This window comes from Salvelinus fontinalis, chromosome 2 (genome assembly GCF_029448725.1).
Source record: "Salvelinus fontinalis isolate EN_2023a chromosome 2, ASM2944872v1, whole genome shotgun sequence".
Lineage (NCBI taxonomy): Eukaryota > Metazoa > Chordata > Actinopteri > Salmoniformes > Salmonidae > Salvelinus > Salvelinus fontinalis.
In genome coordinates, this window is record NC_074666.1 from 80,643,323 (window position 1) to 80,658,845 (window position 15,523).

General features: G+C 44.4%; 1 protein-coding gene across 1 annotated transcript; it reads left to right on the top strand.

Annotated features, from left to right (window-relative positions):
- The first annotated feature begins 8,887 nt into the window (after nt 1-8,887).
- LOC129828534 (leucine-rich repeat-containing protein 3B-like) lies at nt 8,888-14,955 on the top strand. Its single transcript, XM_055889552.1, has 2 exons — nt 8,888-9,430; nt 13,252-14,955. Exon 2 carries the CDS (start codon nt 13,299-13,301, stop codon nt 14,151-14,153), a length of 855 nt encoding a protein of 284 aa, XP_055745527.1. The 5' UTR covers nt 8,888-9,430; nt 13,252-13,298; the 3' UTR covers nt 14,154-14,955.
- The last annotated feature ends 568 nt before the right edge of the window (nt 14,956-15,523 follow it).

The following is a 15,523-nucleotide window of genomic DNA, read 5'->3' on the forward strand; positions in this document are numbered from 1 at the left end:
ATAATGCAGAAATTTGGTCACATCATTCATTATGTCAAACACACTACATACTGTACATTCTCTCTCTATCTCTAGCTCACACGCGCACACACACAAGAATTCCGCCTTGGCATTTTATCCACATTTTATCCACACCAGCCCCGACTGCTGCTCGTCAACTCACACCGGACTGGTGCCCAGACCCCATCAGCCACTGCCCAGACCTTATCACAGACCTCAATCTACACCAGGATTGAGCCTTCTGTCTGACATTCAGCATCCACTCTGAGTAAGACACAAGCAGTAGTGCTGACACATAACTTTGGCAGCACAGTACAGAGTTTCTCAACCATTTATGTAACAGTGACTCATGAGACAAGGGGACCCTCAACTTTTTTAACAAGCTCATATTTAAAACAAATACAATATGTTCAAACCCCGCTGGAGATACAACTCACCACTATAACTGGGCCTCTGCACGAGCCATTTTGTTTGCCTCCCTGTTATGCTGTCTGTCTGTCTCAGCATCTTGTCTGCTGTCACTCTGTGCTTTTTCTTGTTTTCTGTCAGTCTGTCTGGCTGTCTGCTTAAACCTTATACGTTATAAAAGCCAAGCTAACGATTTAGAGCTCTATTCAATCAGATCCACTTTAGCCAACATCCACATAGCTGTTGTTTTGGCGTTGTTGGGGGTGGAACTGTGTTAGAGCTGTCAAATCCACAAGCACCTCCTGGCATTATACCTAAAGCGAACATTACCATTGGCTGCATGGCGTCGCATGAAGGGAAATCCCATGTTTACATTTTCGAACACTGGAATCTGAGATGTTAATCTACAACTCGAAGAGGCTGATACATTCTTTTGTTCAATCATTTTTTATTTGAGCGTCATTATTTATATATAGCCTAAACTTTCTCGTTCTGAACTTCAAATGTGAGTGGGAGGGGTGTGGCTGTGCGACAATAATCAAGAGCAGCTGCTCCCCGATTTGACAGCTACAGCGCAGTTACACCTCCGACACCGGCAAAACATCAGCTATGCGGCCATTAACACTTTATCTGATTGAATCTAGGCCTTAGGCACTCATTTGCAACATAGCCTATCATATGTGTTCACCTGAATCAACACCTATCCTAAGTGTTAATTACTATTACAGGCCTCCAGACTATCATTTTCCACTGATGTCACTGGTGCCACTTACTTTTACAGTTAAAATAAAATAAAATTTTATTGGTCACATACACATGGTTAGCAGATGTTAATGTGAGTGTCGCGAAATGCTTGTGCTTCTAGTTCCGACCGTGCAGTAATATCTAACAAGTAATCTAACAATTTCACAACAACTACCTTACACACAAAAGTGTAAAGGAATGAATAAGAATATGTACATATAAATATATGGATGAGCGATGGCCGAGCGGCATAGGCAAGATGCAGTAGATGGTATAGAGTATAGTATATACATATGAGATGAGTAATGTAGGGTATGTAAACATGATATAAAGTGGCATTGTTTAAAGTGACTAGTGATACATTTATTACATCCATTTTTTCCAATATTAAAGTGACTAGAGATTTGAGTCAGTATGTTGGCAGCAGCTACTCAATGTTAGTGATGGCTGTTTAACAGTCTGATGGCCTCGAGATAGAAGCTGTTTTCAGTCTCTTGGTCCCAGCTTTGATGCACCTCTACTGACCTCACCTTCTAGATGATAGCGGGGTGAACAGGCAGTGGCTCGGGTGGTTGTTGTCCTTGACGATCTTTTTGGCCTTCCTGTGACCTCGGGTGGTGTAGGTGTCTTGGAGGGCAGGTAGTTTGCCCCCGGTGATGCGTTGTGCAGACCTCACTACCCTCTGGAGAGCCTTACGGTTGTGGGCGGAGCAGTTACCGTACCAGGCGGTGATACAGCCTGACAGGATGCTCTCGATTGTGCATCTGTAAAAGTTTGTGAGTGTTTTCGGTGACAAGCCAAATTTCTTCAGCCTCGTGAAGGCTGTTGCGCCTTCTTCACCACGCTGTCTGTGTGGGTGGACCATTTCAGTTTGTCCGTGATGTGTACGCCGAGGAACTTAAAACTTTCCACCATCTCCACTACTGTCCCGTCAAAGTGGATAGGGGAGGGGGTGCTCCCTCTGCTGTTTCCTGAAGTCCACGATCATCTCCTTTGTTTTGTTGACGTTGAGTGTGAGGGTTATTTTCCTGACCCCACACTCCTAGGGACCTCACCTCCTCCCTGTATGCCGTCTTGTCGTTGTTGGTAGTCAAGCCTACCACTGTAGTGTCGACTGCAAACTTGATGATTGAGTTGGAGGCGTGCATGGCCACACAGTCATGGGTCAACAGGGAGTACAGAAGAGGGCTGAGAACGCACCCTTGAGGGGCCCCAGTGTTGAGGATCAGCACGGTGGAGATGTTGTTTCCTACCCTCACCCCCTGGGGGCGGCCCGTCAGAAAGTCCAGAACCCATTTGCACAGTTTGCGGTTGAGACCCAGGGTCTCGAGTTTAATGACGAGTTTGGAGGGTACTATGGTGTTAAATGTTGAGCTGTAATCGATGAACAGCATTCTTATATAGGTATTCCTCTTGTCCAGATGGGTTAGGGCAGTGTGCAGTGTGATTGCGATTGCGTCGTCTGTGGACCTATTGGGGTGATAAGCAAATTGGCGTGGGTCTAGAGTGTCAGGTAGGGTGGAGGTGATATGATCCTTGACTAGTCTCTCAAAGCACTTCATGATGACAGAAGTGAGTGCTACGAGGCGATAGTCATTTAGCTCAGTTACCTTAGCTTTCTTGGGAACAGGAACAATGGTGGCCCTCTTGAAGCATATGGGAACAGCAGACTGGGATAGCGATTGATTGAATATGCCCTTAAACACACCAGTTGGTGGCACCAGCCCATAATTTGGTCAGACCCAAATTACAAGTCATTCTCTTATAAAGTAATTCATAGTGCTTTATGAAGAAGTATAATATATAGACTACTGAGCAATTCAAGAAATGTGGTTTCATCTAACACGTCCAAGCTGGAACGCATGTTTCACGATATTTTGATGTGCAACATAATCCAATGATTGCCATGTATTTTGGGTTCACAATTAGACTATAGTTGCTATATTTTACTGTCAAAATAGGACTCCAGAATTTACTGATTTATTTTTGTTCAATAGAGATTAATTACTACATTTTTTATGTATGAACAGTGCATTCAGAAAGAATTCAGACCCCTTCACTTTTCCCACATTTCGTTATGGTACAGCCTTATTCTAAAATGAATGAAATTATCATTTTTTGTCATCAATCTATACACAGTACCCCTAATGACAAAGCTAAAACAGTCTTAGGATTTTTTGCAAATGTATTCAAAATAAAATACCTTACATACATAGAAGTATTCAGACCCTTTACTATGAGACTCGAAATTGAGCTCAGATGCATCCTGTTTCCATTGATCATTCCTAAGATATTTCTACAACTTGATTGGAGTCCACCTGTGGTAAATTCAAGTGATTGGACATGATTTGGAAAGGCACACACCTGTGTGGAAATTCCCCAAATTGACAGTGCATATCAGAGCAAAAACCAAGCCATAAGGTCGAAGGAATTGTCCGTTGACCTCGAGACAGGAGTGTTAAAGCACAGATCTGGGGAAGGGTACCTAAAAATGTCTGCAGCATTGAAGGTCCCTAAGAACACAGTTGCCCCCATCATTCTTAAATGGAAGAAGTTTGGAACCACCAAGACTCTTCCTAGAGCTGGCTGCCCTTCCAAACTGGGCAATCGAGGGAGAAGGGCCTTGGTCAGGGAGGTGACCAAGAACCTGATGGTCACTCTGACAGAGCTCCAGAGATCCTCTGTGGATATGGGAGAACTTTTCATAAGGACAACCATCTCTGCAGCACTCCACCAATCAGGCCACTACTGTAGAGTGGCCAGACGGAATCCACTCTGCAGTAAAAAGGCACATGACAGCCGCTTGGAGTTTACCAAAAGGCACCTAAAGAACTCTCAGACCATGAGAAACAAGAGTCTCTGGTCTGATGAAACCAAGATGGAACTCTTTGGCCTGAAAGCCAAGCATCACATCTTGAGGACATCTGGCACCATCCCTACGGTGAAACATGGTGGTGGCGGCGTCATGCTGTGGGGATGTTATTCAGAGGCAGCGATTGGGAAACTAGTGAGGATCGAGGGAAAGATGAACGGAGAGAAGTACTGAGAGATCCTTAATGAAAACCTGCTCCAAAGTGCTCAGGAAACTCAGACTGGGGCAAATGTTCAACTTCCAACAGGAGAAAGAACCTAAGCACACAGCCAAGACAATGCAGGAGTGGCTTCGGAACAAGTCTCTGAATATCCTTGAGAGGCCCTGCCAGAGCCCGGACTTGAACCCAATCGAACATCTCTGGAGAGGCCTGAAAATAGCTGTGCAGCAAAGCTCCCCATCCAACCTGACAGAGCTTGAGGTGATCTGCAGAGAAGAATGGGAGAATCTCCCCAAGTCAGGTGTGCCAAGCTTGTAGTGTCATACTCAAGAAGACTCGAGGCAGTAATTACTGCCAAATGTGCTTCAACAAAACACTGAGTAAAGGGTCTGAATAATTAGTTAAATGTGATATTTCCATTTTTTTAACCTGTTTTTGCTTTTTGCTTTGGGGTTTTGTGTGTAGATTGATGAGGGGGAAAAAAATCCATTTTAGAATAAGGCTGTAAAGTAACACAATGTGGAAAAAGTCAAGGGGTCTGAATACTTTCCAAATGCACTGCAATTAATTAAGCAGAGTACCACCCTGCATCTCACTGTTGGCTTGCCTCTGAAGCTAAGCAAGGTTGGTCCTGGTCAGCCCTTGGATGGGAGACCAGATGTTGCTGAAAGTGTGTTGTAGGGCCAGTAGGTGGCACACTTTCCTCCGGTCTAAAATGAAAATATCCCAGTGCAGTTATTGTGGACATTTACTGTGTGGAATGTCGTCTTTCAGATGGGACGTTAAACGGGTGTCCTGACTCTCTGAGGTCACTAAAGAACCCATGGCACTTATCGTAAGAGTAGGGGTGTTAACCCCGGTGTCCTGGCTAAATTCCCAATCTGGCCCTCAAACCATCATGGTCACCTAATAATCCCCAGTTTACAATTGGCTCATTCATCCCCCTCCTCTCCCCTGTAACTATTCCCCAGGTCGTTGCTGCAAATGAGAACGTGTTCTCAGTCAACTTACCTGGTAAAATAACGGTAAAATAAAAAATAAAATAAAAAACTTACCTGGTAAAATAAGGTTGAAATAAAACAAGATTATGTGCACTAACTAATATCATAGGCTATTTCATTTGGGTTTTAACACCTGCAGAACTAAAAACACATGAACTTCTTTGCTATCACTAAATATAATACCCACTGCTAGTAGCCATGTGTTCATCCAACAGTAAATTGAATGTCCTAAAAATGTTTTGCAGTTATGAGCTACTACCCATGATCTCCATATCTCAAATATCTTGGTTGTAAAATAGATGCTATTGAGATGAATATTGGAAGTTGAGAAATACATAATTATACCTACAGAAAACTGACCCTCCTCTCTTCGACAAGGGGACGAAGCTTGTTGTGTTTCGAACATTTTGTTTATCTCTCTCAAGCGCATGGGGGGAGAGGAGAGTGGCTCATTATATAAAAACATATTTTTGTGTGTGTCAATTTCGATGGGAAACCAATTGTTTGGTGCCCACAAGGAGTAAACCAAATGTGTGTGTGTACGTGCTTTCTCCTGAGTGTCGTTGATTATACATAAGTGTGTGTATGTGTGAGCCTGGCTACAGGTGTGTGGGACCTGTCACGCAGCAGCACACAGTAAAACTAGCTGTGTCTGGCTCAGAAGCTAACCAGGGCTGACAAGGGACGGGGGGGCAAGGCATCAGGGCTGACACACACACACACACACCAGGGGTGGAGACACCATGCAGCTTTAATGAGCTGCCTTTAAAAACCATCACACTCTTCCTGCAGTCAGAGGCCTGACGAGGCATACTGAACACTAACTAGACACACACCAGTCAGGGAAAGTTGGGCAGAGTTGGAAAATGTAAACTGCAGCCTGGTCTGGTGTCTATATAGATAGACATGTACACACAGAGGCTCAGCCAAAATATAACAAACTTCACTGCAGAACATTTTCTCTTATTGCCTTGAACTCTCCTAACCCAAGCATACAAAATACATACGGTTATTGAGTACTGCATTCCATGCTGGCACTCTAGCACAATGAGCAAGAGAGATCACTTGCTGGCTATCTAGCACAATGACAGAAAGTACAAAAATTCTGGGTAGCCATTTGATTAGATGTTCAGGAGACTTATGGCTTGAGGATAGAAGCTGTTTAGAAGCCTCTTGGTCCTAGACTTGGCGCTCCGGTACTGCTTGCCATGAGGTAGCAGAGAGAACAGTCTATGACTAGAGTGGCTGGAGTCAATGAATAGCATTCTCACAAAAGTGTTAATTCTGTCCAGTTGTGAAAGGGCAGTGTGGAGTGCAATAGAGATTGCATCATCTGGGGATCTGTTGGAGCGGTATGCAAATTGAAGTGGGTCTAGGGTTTCTGGGATAATGGTGTTGATGTGAGCCATGACCAGCCTTTCAAAGCACTTAATGGCTACAAACGCAAGTGCTACGGGCCGGTAGTCATTTAGGCAGGTTACCTTAGTGTTCTTGGGCACAGGGACTATGATGGTCTGCTTGAAACATGTTGCTATTACAGACTCAGACAGGGAGAGGTTGAAAATGTCAGTGAAGACACTTGTCATTTGTTCAGCGCATGCTCGGAGTACACATCCTGGTAAGCCCTGCGACCTTTTGAATGTTGACCTGTTTAAAGGTCTTACTCTCATCGGCTGTGAAGAGCGGGATCACACAGTCATCCGGAACAGCTGATGCTCTCATGAATGTTTCGATGTTACTTGCCCTGAGCAAGCATAGACGTTATTTAGCTCGTCTGGTAGGCTCCTGTCACTGGCCAGCGCTCGGCTGTGATTCCCTTTGTAGTCTGTAATAGTTTGCAAATCCTGCCACATACGACGAGCATCGGAGCCGGTGTAGTACAATTGGATCTTAGTCCTGTATTGATGCTTTGCCTGTTTGATGATTGGAGGGCATAGCGGGATTTCTTATAAACTTCCAAGTTAGAGTCCCGCTCCTTGAAAGCGGCAGCTCTACCCTTTAGCTCAGTGATGATGTTGCCTGTAATCCATGGCTTCTGGTTGGGGTATGTACGTACAGTCACTGTGGGGACGACGTCATCGATGCACTTATTGATGAAGCCAGTGACTGATGTGGTGTACTCCTTAATGCCATCGGAAGAATCCCGGAACATATTTCAGTCTGTGCTAGCAAAACAGGCTAGCTATCATATCCTTGCATTAGTGAAGAGGATTTAAGGTCCCTTCCCCGGGCCTCCTCCTCCAATGAGGAGTGCTTCCTCAACAATGATTGAGGAAGCAAGTAAGAATTTGACAGCTCTCTCCATCCCCCCTCCCCCTTGTTCCATTTTCCTCAAGACACTTTTCTCTCTCCCTCTTTCCCTTCCTCCCCCCTCTCCCTCCATCCCTGCCTTTCACACCCTCTCTTCTGACGTTGTTTTCAGCACCTTCAAATATATTATTGTCTTGCTACTCTGTACATCTGCACTCCTTATTTAATTGAATTATATTGGCGCTAACCTTCCTTTAGTCACGCTTCTGTCTATTTTCTCGCTAAGTAAGAAAAGCTCCATTAAATCATTTTTTTTATCCTCATTTCTATTTTTTTTCCTGTTCATTGAGAAAGGTGCAAGTGAGTCTTCTCTCTCTATCCATCTCTCTCCTCCACTCTACTTAATGGATGTCCGAGGTAAACACATTTTCAATTCTTCTACGTTTTGGAGATTCCTCCTCCTTTTTCAGCCATATCAGACATCAAGCATGTTGCTCTCTCTTGGAGATCATAGCCTTTGACAACAGTCTTTGCTTAGCCTACAATTGGACTCTTTCGGCCTATTTTACGAAGGCTGACAGACAGTGTGGCTGAAGGTCGACTTATTCTCATGCAAATGAATTACGTAAAAATCATACAATGTGATTTTTCTGGATTTTTGTTTTAGATTCCGTCTCGCACAGTCGAAGTGTACCTATGATAAAAAATTACAGACCTCTACATGCTTCGTAAGTAGGAAAACCTGCAAAATCGGCAGTGTATCAAATATGTGTTCTCCCCACTGTTGATGTCAACTCACCCCTTGTGTCTCTCACTTGCTGTTTTGCAGCAGCAGTCTTCCAACGACCGTCCGCATTCCCACCACCACCAACTGAAGGCCCCGTCATCTGAACCCCGTTCTCCAAGCTGGGGGGGGTGTTGATGCCAGCAGCCCAGCATAGGGCAACCTGTCATCAGCATCTGGCTCCATGGCTCCAATGAGCATTCCTTGGAGAGAAGGCCTACTCCAAACTATTCAATAACATTCTATATTGCATTTAGTGTCCAGTTTGAAGAAGCACTCATTGCATATGGACTGAGGCCTACACTAATAGAAAAAAGGTTTCCGAAACAGATTTCGGCTGTCCCCATGGGAGAACCCTTTTTGGTTCCAGGTAGAACCCTTTTTGGTTCCATGTAGAACCTTCTGTGGAACAGGTTCTACCTAGAACTATGGGACAGCCAAATAACACTTTTATGAACTAGATCGCACCTTTTTTCCTTAAGTGTGAAGGTCTACTTGGAAGAACACAGAGATGGTCTATAGTTTGGTAGGTCAGCATTTTGTAGATTCTTGTTATCTCCGAGACGAACAGGTAGCAATCCCCCCCATTAGCAATTACTAATTAGTCGTTAGCAGCCTACTTCCCATGTGACCATAGCTATTGTATTGCTCGGATAATTGTTAGGGAAACGTAATTAAGCGCAGGACATTTTTAGCTGTCTCAGCCTTTACACACTTCCCTTGAAGGCTATGCATGACATTAATCATGGAAAGGTTTCATGCCTCTGAGAAGTCACGACGTGGGTTCACGGGCACAGCAGAGCGCACAGCGCAGCAGTAACAAATAGCCATGTACTGTAGCAGGCGGTGTATGTGTTGTGAGGAGATGAGATGCTTCGACGCCCCTGTGCCTGTGTTTGACGGCTCATATTGCAATTTAAGCCGACAAGAATAGGTTACGGTTTGGTAAGGGACCAGTTCCCCTGTGCCCCTCTTTGTATTTGCAGTCGTGTTAATTTCTTCAACAACTTGATAGCGGGGATCGGAGAGGCAACAACCATCGGTATTGAATGTTGGTAAGCAGACTCCAGTCCATTGGGCTTTTGACGCGGATTCTCGGGCTGCGCTGCATTGCTCGCGAGTACTGTAATCGCAGCTGAGATATGGACGCTGTTCTGTGAAGCATGCTGTACTGACAAATGTTCTCCTCCCGGACAACAAAAACTGAAGTGGTAAGAAAGCTCTTATGTTTGCCAGCCTTACATTTACATCTGATGATAGAATGAATGCATATGTCCTTTATGCATAAGAAGCAAAAGTTTCATGGAGGAGTAACGTTATATTGCATTGAGAAATATGGAATCGTGTTGTCTGAAACATTGTATTGCGTTATTGTTGGGGACTTTTCATTTTTCATTGTCATGATGGAATATTGAGGCGCACCTTACATTATCATATCTCAAGGGGTATATGATATTATTTTGTAAACTACATATCAATATTCATCATTAATTACTTACGTGCGGTATCCATAAAACACTTCCAAATTAGGTCAGTGGCCTAATGAATTCATAATAGTCTACTGTATGTGCCAAAGGTTCATTCCTTTGGCATATGCATCAATTTAGCCTTAATGTTGTGGAGAGTAATGGCATATAAATGTAGGCCCTACCTTTGTGTACATTAATATTTGATTATGTACATTCATATGTGCCATATCAATATTTGATTTATAAAGTTCACACATTTTGAATAGTTGAATGTATTAGAACTTTGTCTGCAGGGGATTTTGTGTGATGTCTGGCAGTCCGGCTGAAAGGAACTTTAAATAAGAACGGATTCAGAGAAACTAATTCACATGCATAACAGAAGATTAGAGATACTTTAGCCAAAGTTGGTAACTACACAGTTATAATAACCCTCATTTGAGTAGAGGGTCCATGCATCATGTACTAGGAACAAGCTGAATATTGTTTTTCTTCTCCCAGTATTCCTACAATAAGACTTCTAGGCTGTGTCCACTGTGGGAAAGGGTTTTCTGACTGTGTAAGCCCTGCTCGCAGCGGCAAGCCTCGTGAGACAGGTTCTTCTATTGCACAAAGGTTAACCATGTGAACGTCAAACCAATGACTAGAGAATATCCATCACTGCACTGAGGAGGAGGAGGAGGAGGAGGAGGAGGAGGAGGAGGAGGAGGGAGGAATCAATAGAGGATAACATCATGAGGCCTTCCTTCGCTCGATAATTGCAAGTTCCCCCATATCACTTACTGGGAGGATAGTCTAATCTAATGCATTCAAATGTTATTCTTGTAGTCAGACAGTGAGTGCACATTGTACACCAGGCCCTGTGGTTCGGCTGTATTTTTACTATACTTTAACAGTTTATACAGTGGTAAATCAGTATCTTATTGCAGGACTCATAAGTAACTGAGAGAGTTAGTCAATTGGGACCAGCACATTGGTGGCATGGCAGAGCTGCAACATTTGTTTTCGATACTCTCTTGGCCTATATAATACTAAGTCGTTAGGAAAAAAACAGATGTAAATGAAGTACTGAGTCTACTCTCGGTCACACACATACACACAGTCGCACACTGTAGTACACACACTATAGTACAGTCACACAGTGTATCAATCCATTCCACTTAGATAATTGGGGTTCTGTATCGTTTGGAATTAGTGGTTGTCAAGTTAATGATGCTATTTTTAGCCTCTCGTCATTTTCTTTATTAGGTTGTGCCCCTCTCCTCCTTATGCATTCAGCAGAACCCTAATAAACCAGACTTCTTCTGATCAACTCAGACAGGGAAACTTACTGTATCACGATGACATGCTGTGACAGGCACCACTAATACGGTTGTTATATGGTCCACTCAGGCCTCCCAGACACTCGGCCATCCCTCAACCTGACTCTGAGAAGACAGTGTGCGAGACACAATCCTTCATATTGAGCCGTGCTGCCTTTCGTAATGTGAATTTAAGAGCCGCTCTTAGATTATGTCATTTGTAAAACAGCCTAAGTGGAGTCTGTCTGGTCAGATAGAGCTCATTTCCCAGAAACTGAACGAACAGTACATTATGTTACAGTACATTATGTTACAGTACATTATGCCCCTATGCAACAGGCCAATCTGATTGGATGGGAGCCATGTTGGATATAAAGATGCCAGTTACTGTTATATGTCTTTTCAGTTATCAGTCTTTTCTTTGACTCAGCTGGTTTTGTAAATGGGTGAATACTTCAGGAGGAATATATGTTTCCATTTTAATGTGCAAGATTTACAATTCTGAAAAAGCACGAATCCATAAAACTAACTTACGACGAATAAGAGCTCTCTTAAGGTTGTTAGACCTTTAGGCCAGGGTTTTCCTAACTTTATATCCAGTCAGATCTGCCTGTTGCGTACAGGCATAATGTACTGTAACTGTTCTCATCGAGCTTTGATTATTTGAATTCGCTGTGTAGGGCAAAAACCTAAACGTGCACCCAGGGAGTCGTCAGGACTGAGTTTGTGAAACCCCGCTCTAGGCTACAGTTGTGTTGCGGTGAAACTGCGAGCGTCCAGTCCAACTCATACACTTTCTCTTGGGTTTTGTGTCAGTGGAGAAACACATTCTATGTGGCCTTTAGAGAGGATTAGTAAGACGATACTGGACTGTGGCATTTACTGCGCCTCAGCCTGCCTCAGACAGCGCTGCTCCAGAGTCTATTACCTGAGTCGGGCACAGTACTGATGGGCCCGGAAACATCACATTGATTGACCCAAAAGGAACTTACACTAAATGGCCCAAAGATTACCTACTTACCGTTGCAGATATAGCCTACATCCTACATCCAAACAGACTTGGGCCTAGATTCAATTAGTTCCAGCATTAGGGCTCTATTGAAAAGTTCCCGTGTTAGTGGAGACTGCATTCACGGTCAATGTGCATATGTCGGCCAATCGGAAATGACCTTTACTTTTCTATCGCAACAATCTGGAACGCTTCAACGACACAGATTGAATAGAGCCCTTAACTCGCGGTAACCGACAACTGCATAGCAGTTTTATTGCTTTTATTTAGCCGATGTTGGAGGTGCAACTGCGTTGGCGCTGTCGAATCGGTGAGCGGCTGCCCTTGTCACAAAACCACACCTGTCCTTAAGTCCCACCCGCCGTGTTAGAAGTTCAGAACGAGAAAGTGACACTCAAGTTTAAAATCATTCAATTAATCAATAAGGGTTTGATATCAGCCTAATCGATTTTGTCGATTACAACACACACATTGGTCGAACTTGCATAGGATTTCTACCAATGCAACTCAGTGCATCCAATGGCAATGTCCGCTATAATCGCCTGGAGCCGCTTGCTGATTGGACAGCTCCAACACAGTTCCACCTCCGACATCGCCTACATAAAACAATAATACTGCTATGCAGTGGTCGGTTATCGCAGGTTAAGGCGCATCTGATTGAATCTAGCCCATAGCCTGCATCCAAACAGGGTTGGGGCTGTACGGTAGGTGCTAGAGGCCCAGAGATATTCACTCTGAATCCATTAGAGGCTGACAGTACTTTGCCATCTGAAATAACCATGACCATATATCTTTTGAGCGTCAATCTCCCTAGTTCCACTGAATCAGAGCAGGATTGTGGTAATGCCAAGTCACTCCACGGCAACGTTGAGGTAGGACAAGAGAGAAAAAACATGCCAATCAATGAGAGTTCCATCTTCCATCACAGCACTGGCAGGAAGCACCTTATCTGTAATCTGTATGCACGGATGACGGCGTCGCTGATCTCTATCCCACTCCTCCTCTGCTCTACAGCTGTGTTTTGTCATTTTCTGTTCGTCAAGACACAAGTGCCAATTCATTACAATTAGCCCAGTCAGGATCAAAGTGGGCTAAAAATAACACGTGGCACTTGTATGGCTATAAGGATTACTCACACAGAGATGGTTCTGTGTTGCTTCTGCCACACTGATATTAGTGTCATTTGCAATCACTTGTTGTCCTCGTTCCTTTTCTCCATTATTTTCTCTCTGAAATTTTTCCTCATTGTCTCTCAGGCCGGCTGGTTGGTGAAGCTGTGACCTATGCAGGGTTGTCTTGGCTAATGGTCCAGGGGCTGTGTACTTCTAGGAGGGTATGCCTGTATCCCACCATGCCGCTGCTGGCAGAATGGCTGCTGTGCCACTCCTTGGTGGCATGCCTGCTGCTGCATAGCCTGGCACTCAGCTCCACCACCGCGGGCCTCCACGGGGCGAACACCGGCTGCTCCGAGAGCTGCTACTGCTCTGAGTCGGCAGACGGCGGGAGGGTGGTGCGCTGCAGCAACATGCGCCTGGCGGAGGTGCCGCATGACCTGCCTAACGACACCCGCCGACTTTACCTGGACGGTAACCTCCTCACCACCATCCCCGCCAACGCCTTTGCGGGGCTTCCTTTGCTCAACGAGCTGGACCTCTCCCACAATGAGCTAACTCAGATGGAACCGGGGGCCTTCCGGGGTCTGGTCCCCTCTCTCAGGAGCCTGGATCTGTCCTCTAACAGACTGACCACCCTGGAGCCAGAGGTCCTGGGGGGCCTGAGGGCCCAGGCCAACCTCACCCACAACCCCTGGCACTGTGACTGCCGCCTCCAGGTGGCTATGCCTCGGCTGGACCTGGAACCGGCCTCACTGGCTGGCGTGGTGTGTCACACTTCGGAGCCCAAGGACGTCGGCGTAGATACAGGGGTGCCCTTCGTCATGGTGGCGGCCGACCTGGACCTGTGCGCAGGGCTCAAGAGGACCACGGACGTGGCCATGCTGGTGACCATGTTCGGCTGGTTCGCCATGGTCATCTCCTACCTGGTGTATTACGTCAGGCACAACCAGGAAGACACACGGAGACACCTGGAGTACCTCAAGTCCCTTCCCAGCAAACTGGACAGACCAGAGGAGTCCTCTACACTCAGCACAGTGGTGTGAGAAGTAAAATACCAGACCTGGGTCAAAGGCATTTTATCAAGTACTTTCACATTCTGAAAATGTGCTTGATTGAGCTTAATCGTTGTGCAAGGAGGTAGTTTGCACCTTTGGGACTATTCTATTGTAGTCGGTAAGCTAAATGAAGCGAGCCTGTAGTATTTGAAAGTATTTGACATATATTTACCTAAGTCAGGTGGAGACAAAGGAAATAACAGCCAAACACCTCAAAAGGATCAAAAAAAGGAAATGCCCAAACTTGGAAATAGACCAGGATACTAGTGTACTGTACAAGTTTTCAACCTGTTCATCACAAGTAATCCACTGGAAACACAATACCTCACGGTAACATTTTCATTCAAACAAATTCACACTCTTTGATAAATGAAGGCCATTAAATTCCATTTTTTTTCCCTCACATAGCTGTTTGTTATACGAAACAAGGAATTATTTTACACATACATTTGTGAATATTCAAAATGTACTTGCCAATCAGTCTCGGTCTTTTATGTAAGATACTCTGTATTTGAAAATGATTTAATTCCAACGAGGTGTTGAACGTTTGTCAAGTGCATAACTATTTCACAATGGACTGCCGAGGGCACCGTTTTGTTGTTATTCAGGAATGCGTGACGTCATAAAATGTCTCCATATTAGTCATAATACTGTGCTTGGCAGTATAACAGAGACGGCATTGTTCTTCCAGCAGCTGCTCTCATTGAATGTTGGATCTTTCTTTTCTGGATGACAACCCCCATGTAATCGTCAAACCTTTTACCAGAAAGAATAAAATCATGAAATGCTCCTTCATTTTTATTTTGGCCACAATACCATATTTATTCACAGTTGTATTGCATGTAATGTTTAATTTCACACTAATTCTGCCTGAACATATCACATTTTCATTCATTTTAAGTGAACAATGTGTTGATTTATATTGAATCATGATATTTGACAGACCGTAGTGCACGATGGCAAAACTAGGTTAGAAATATGAATTGCGCAACTTCAATCAGTGGGTCCAAAAAGTAATTTTATAAGAAAGGGTTCACTGTCTGAAGTCTTATTTCAATTTCCTCCAAGCCTCATGAATTCTTTTGATCTCACTAACAGGTATGTCTTTTAGAATTATTCATCTGCTTTAGGGATAGACTGCACTAAATATGGCTTTTGTCTCACACACACACACACACACACACACACACACACACACACACACACACACACACACACACACACACACACACACACACACACACACACACACACAAACATGACTAACGGCCACAAAGCACACGGTAAAACTTCACACCCTCAGGCTGAAATTAAAATGGTGGATTTGAGCCTTGCTCAACATTTGGAAACTGGGCCTG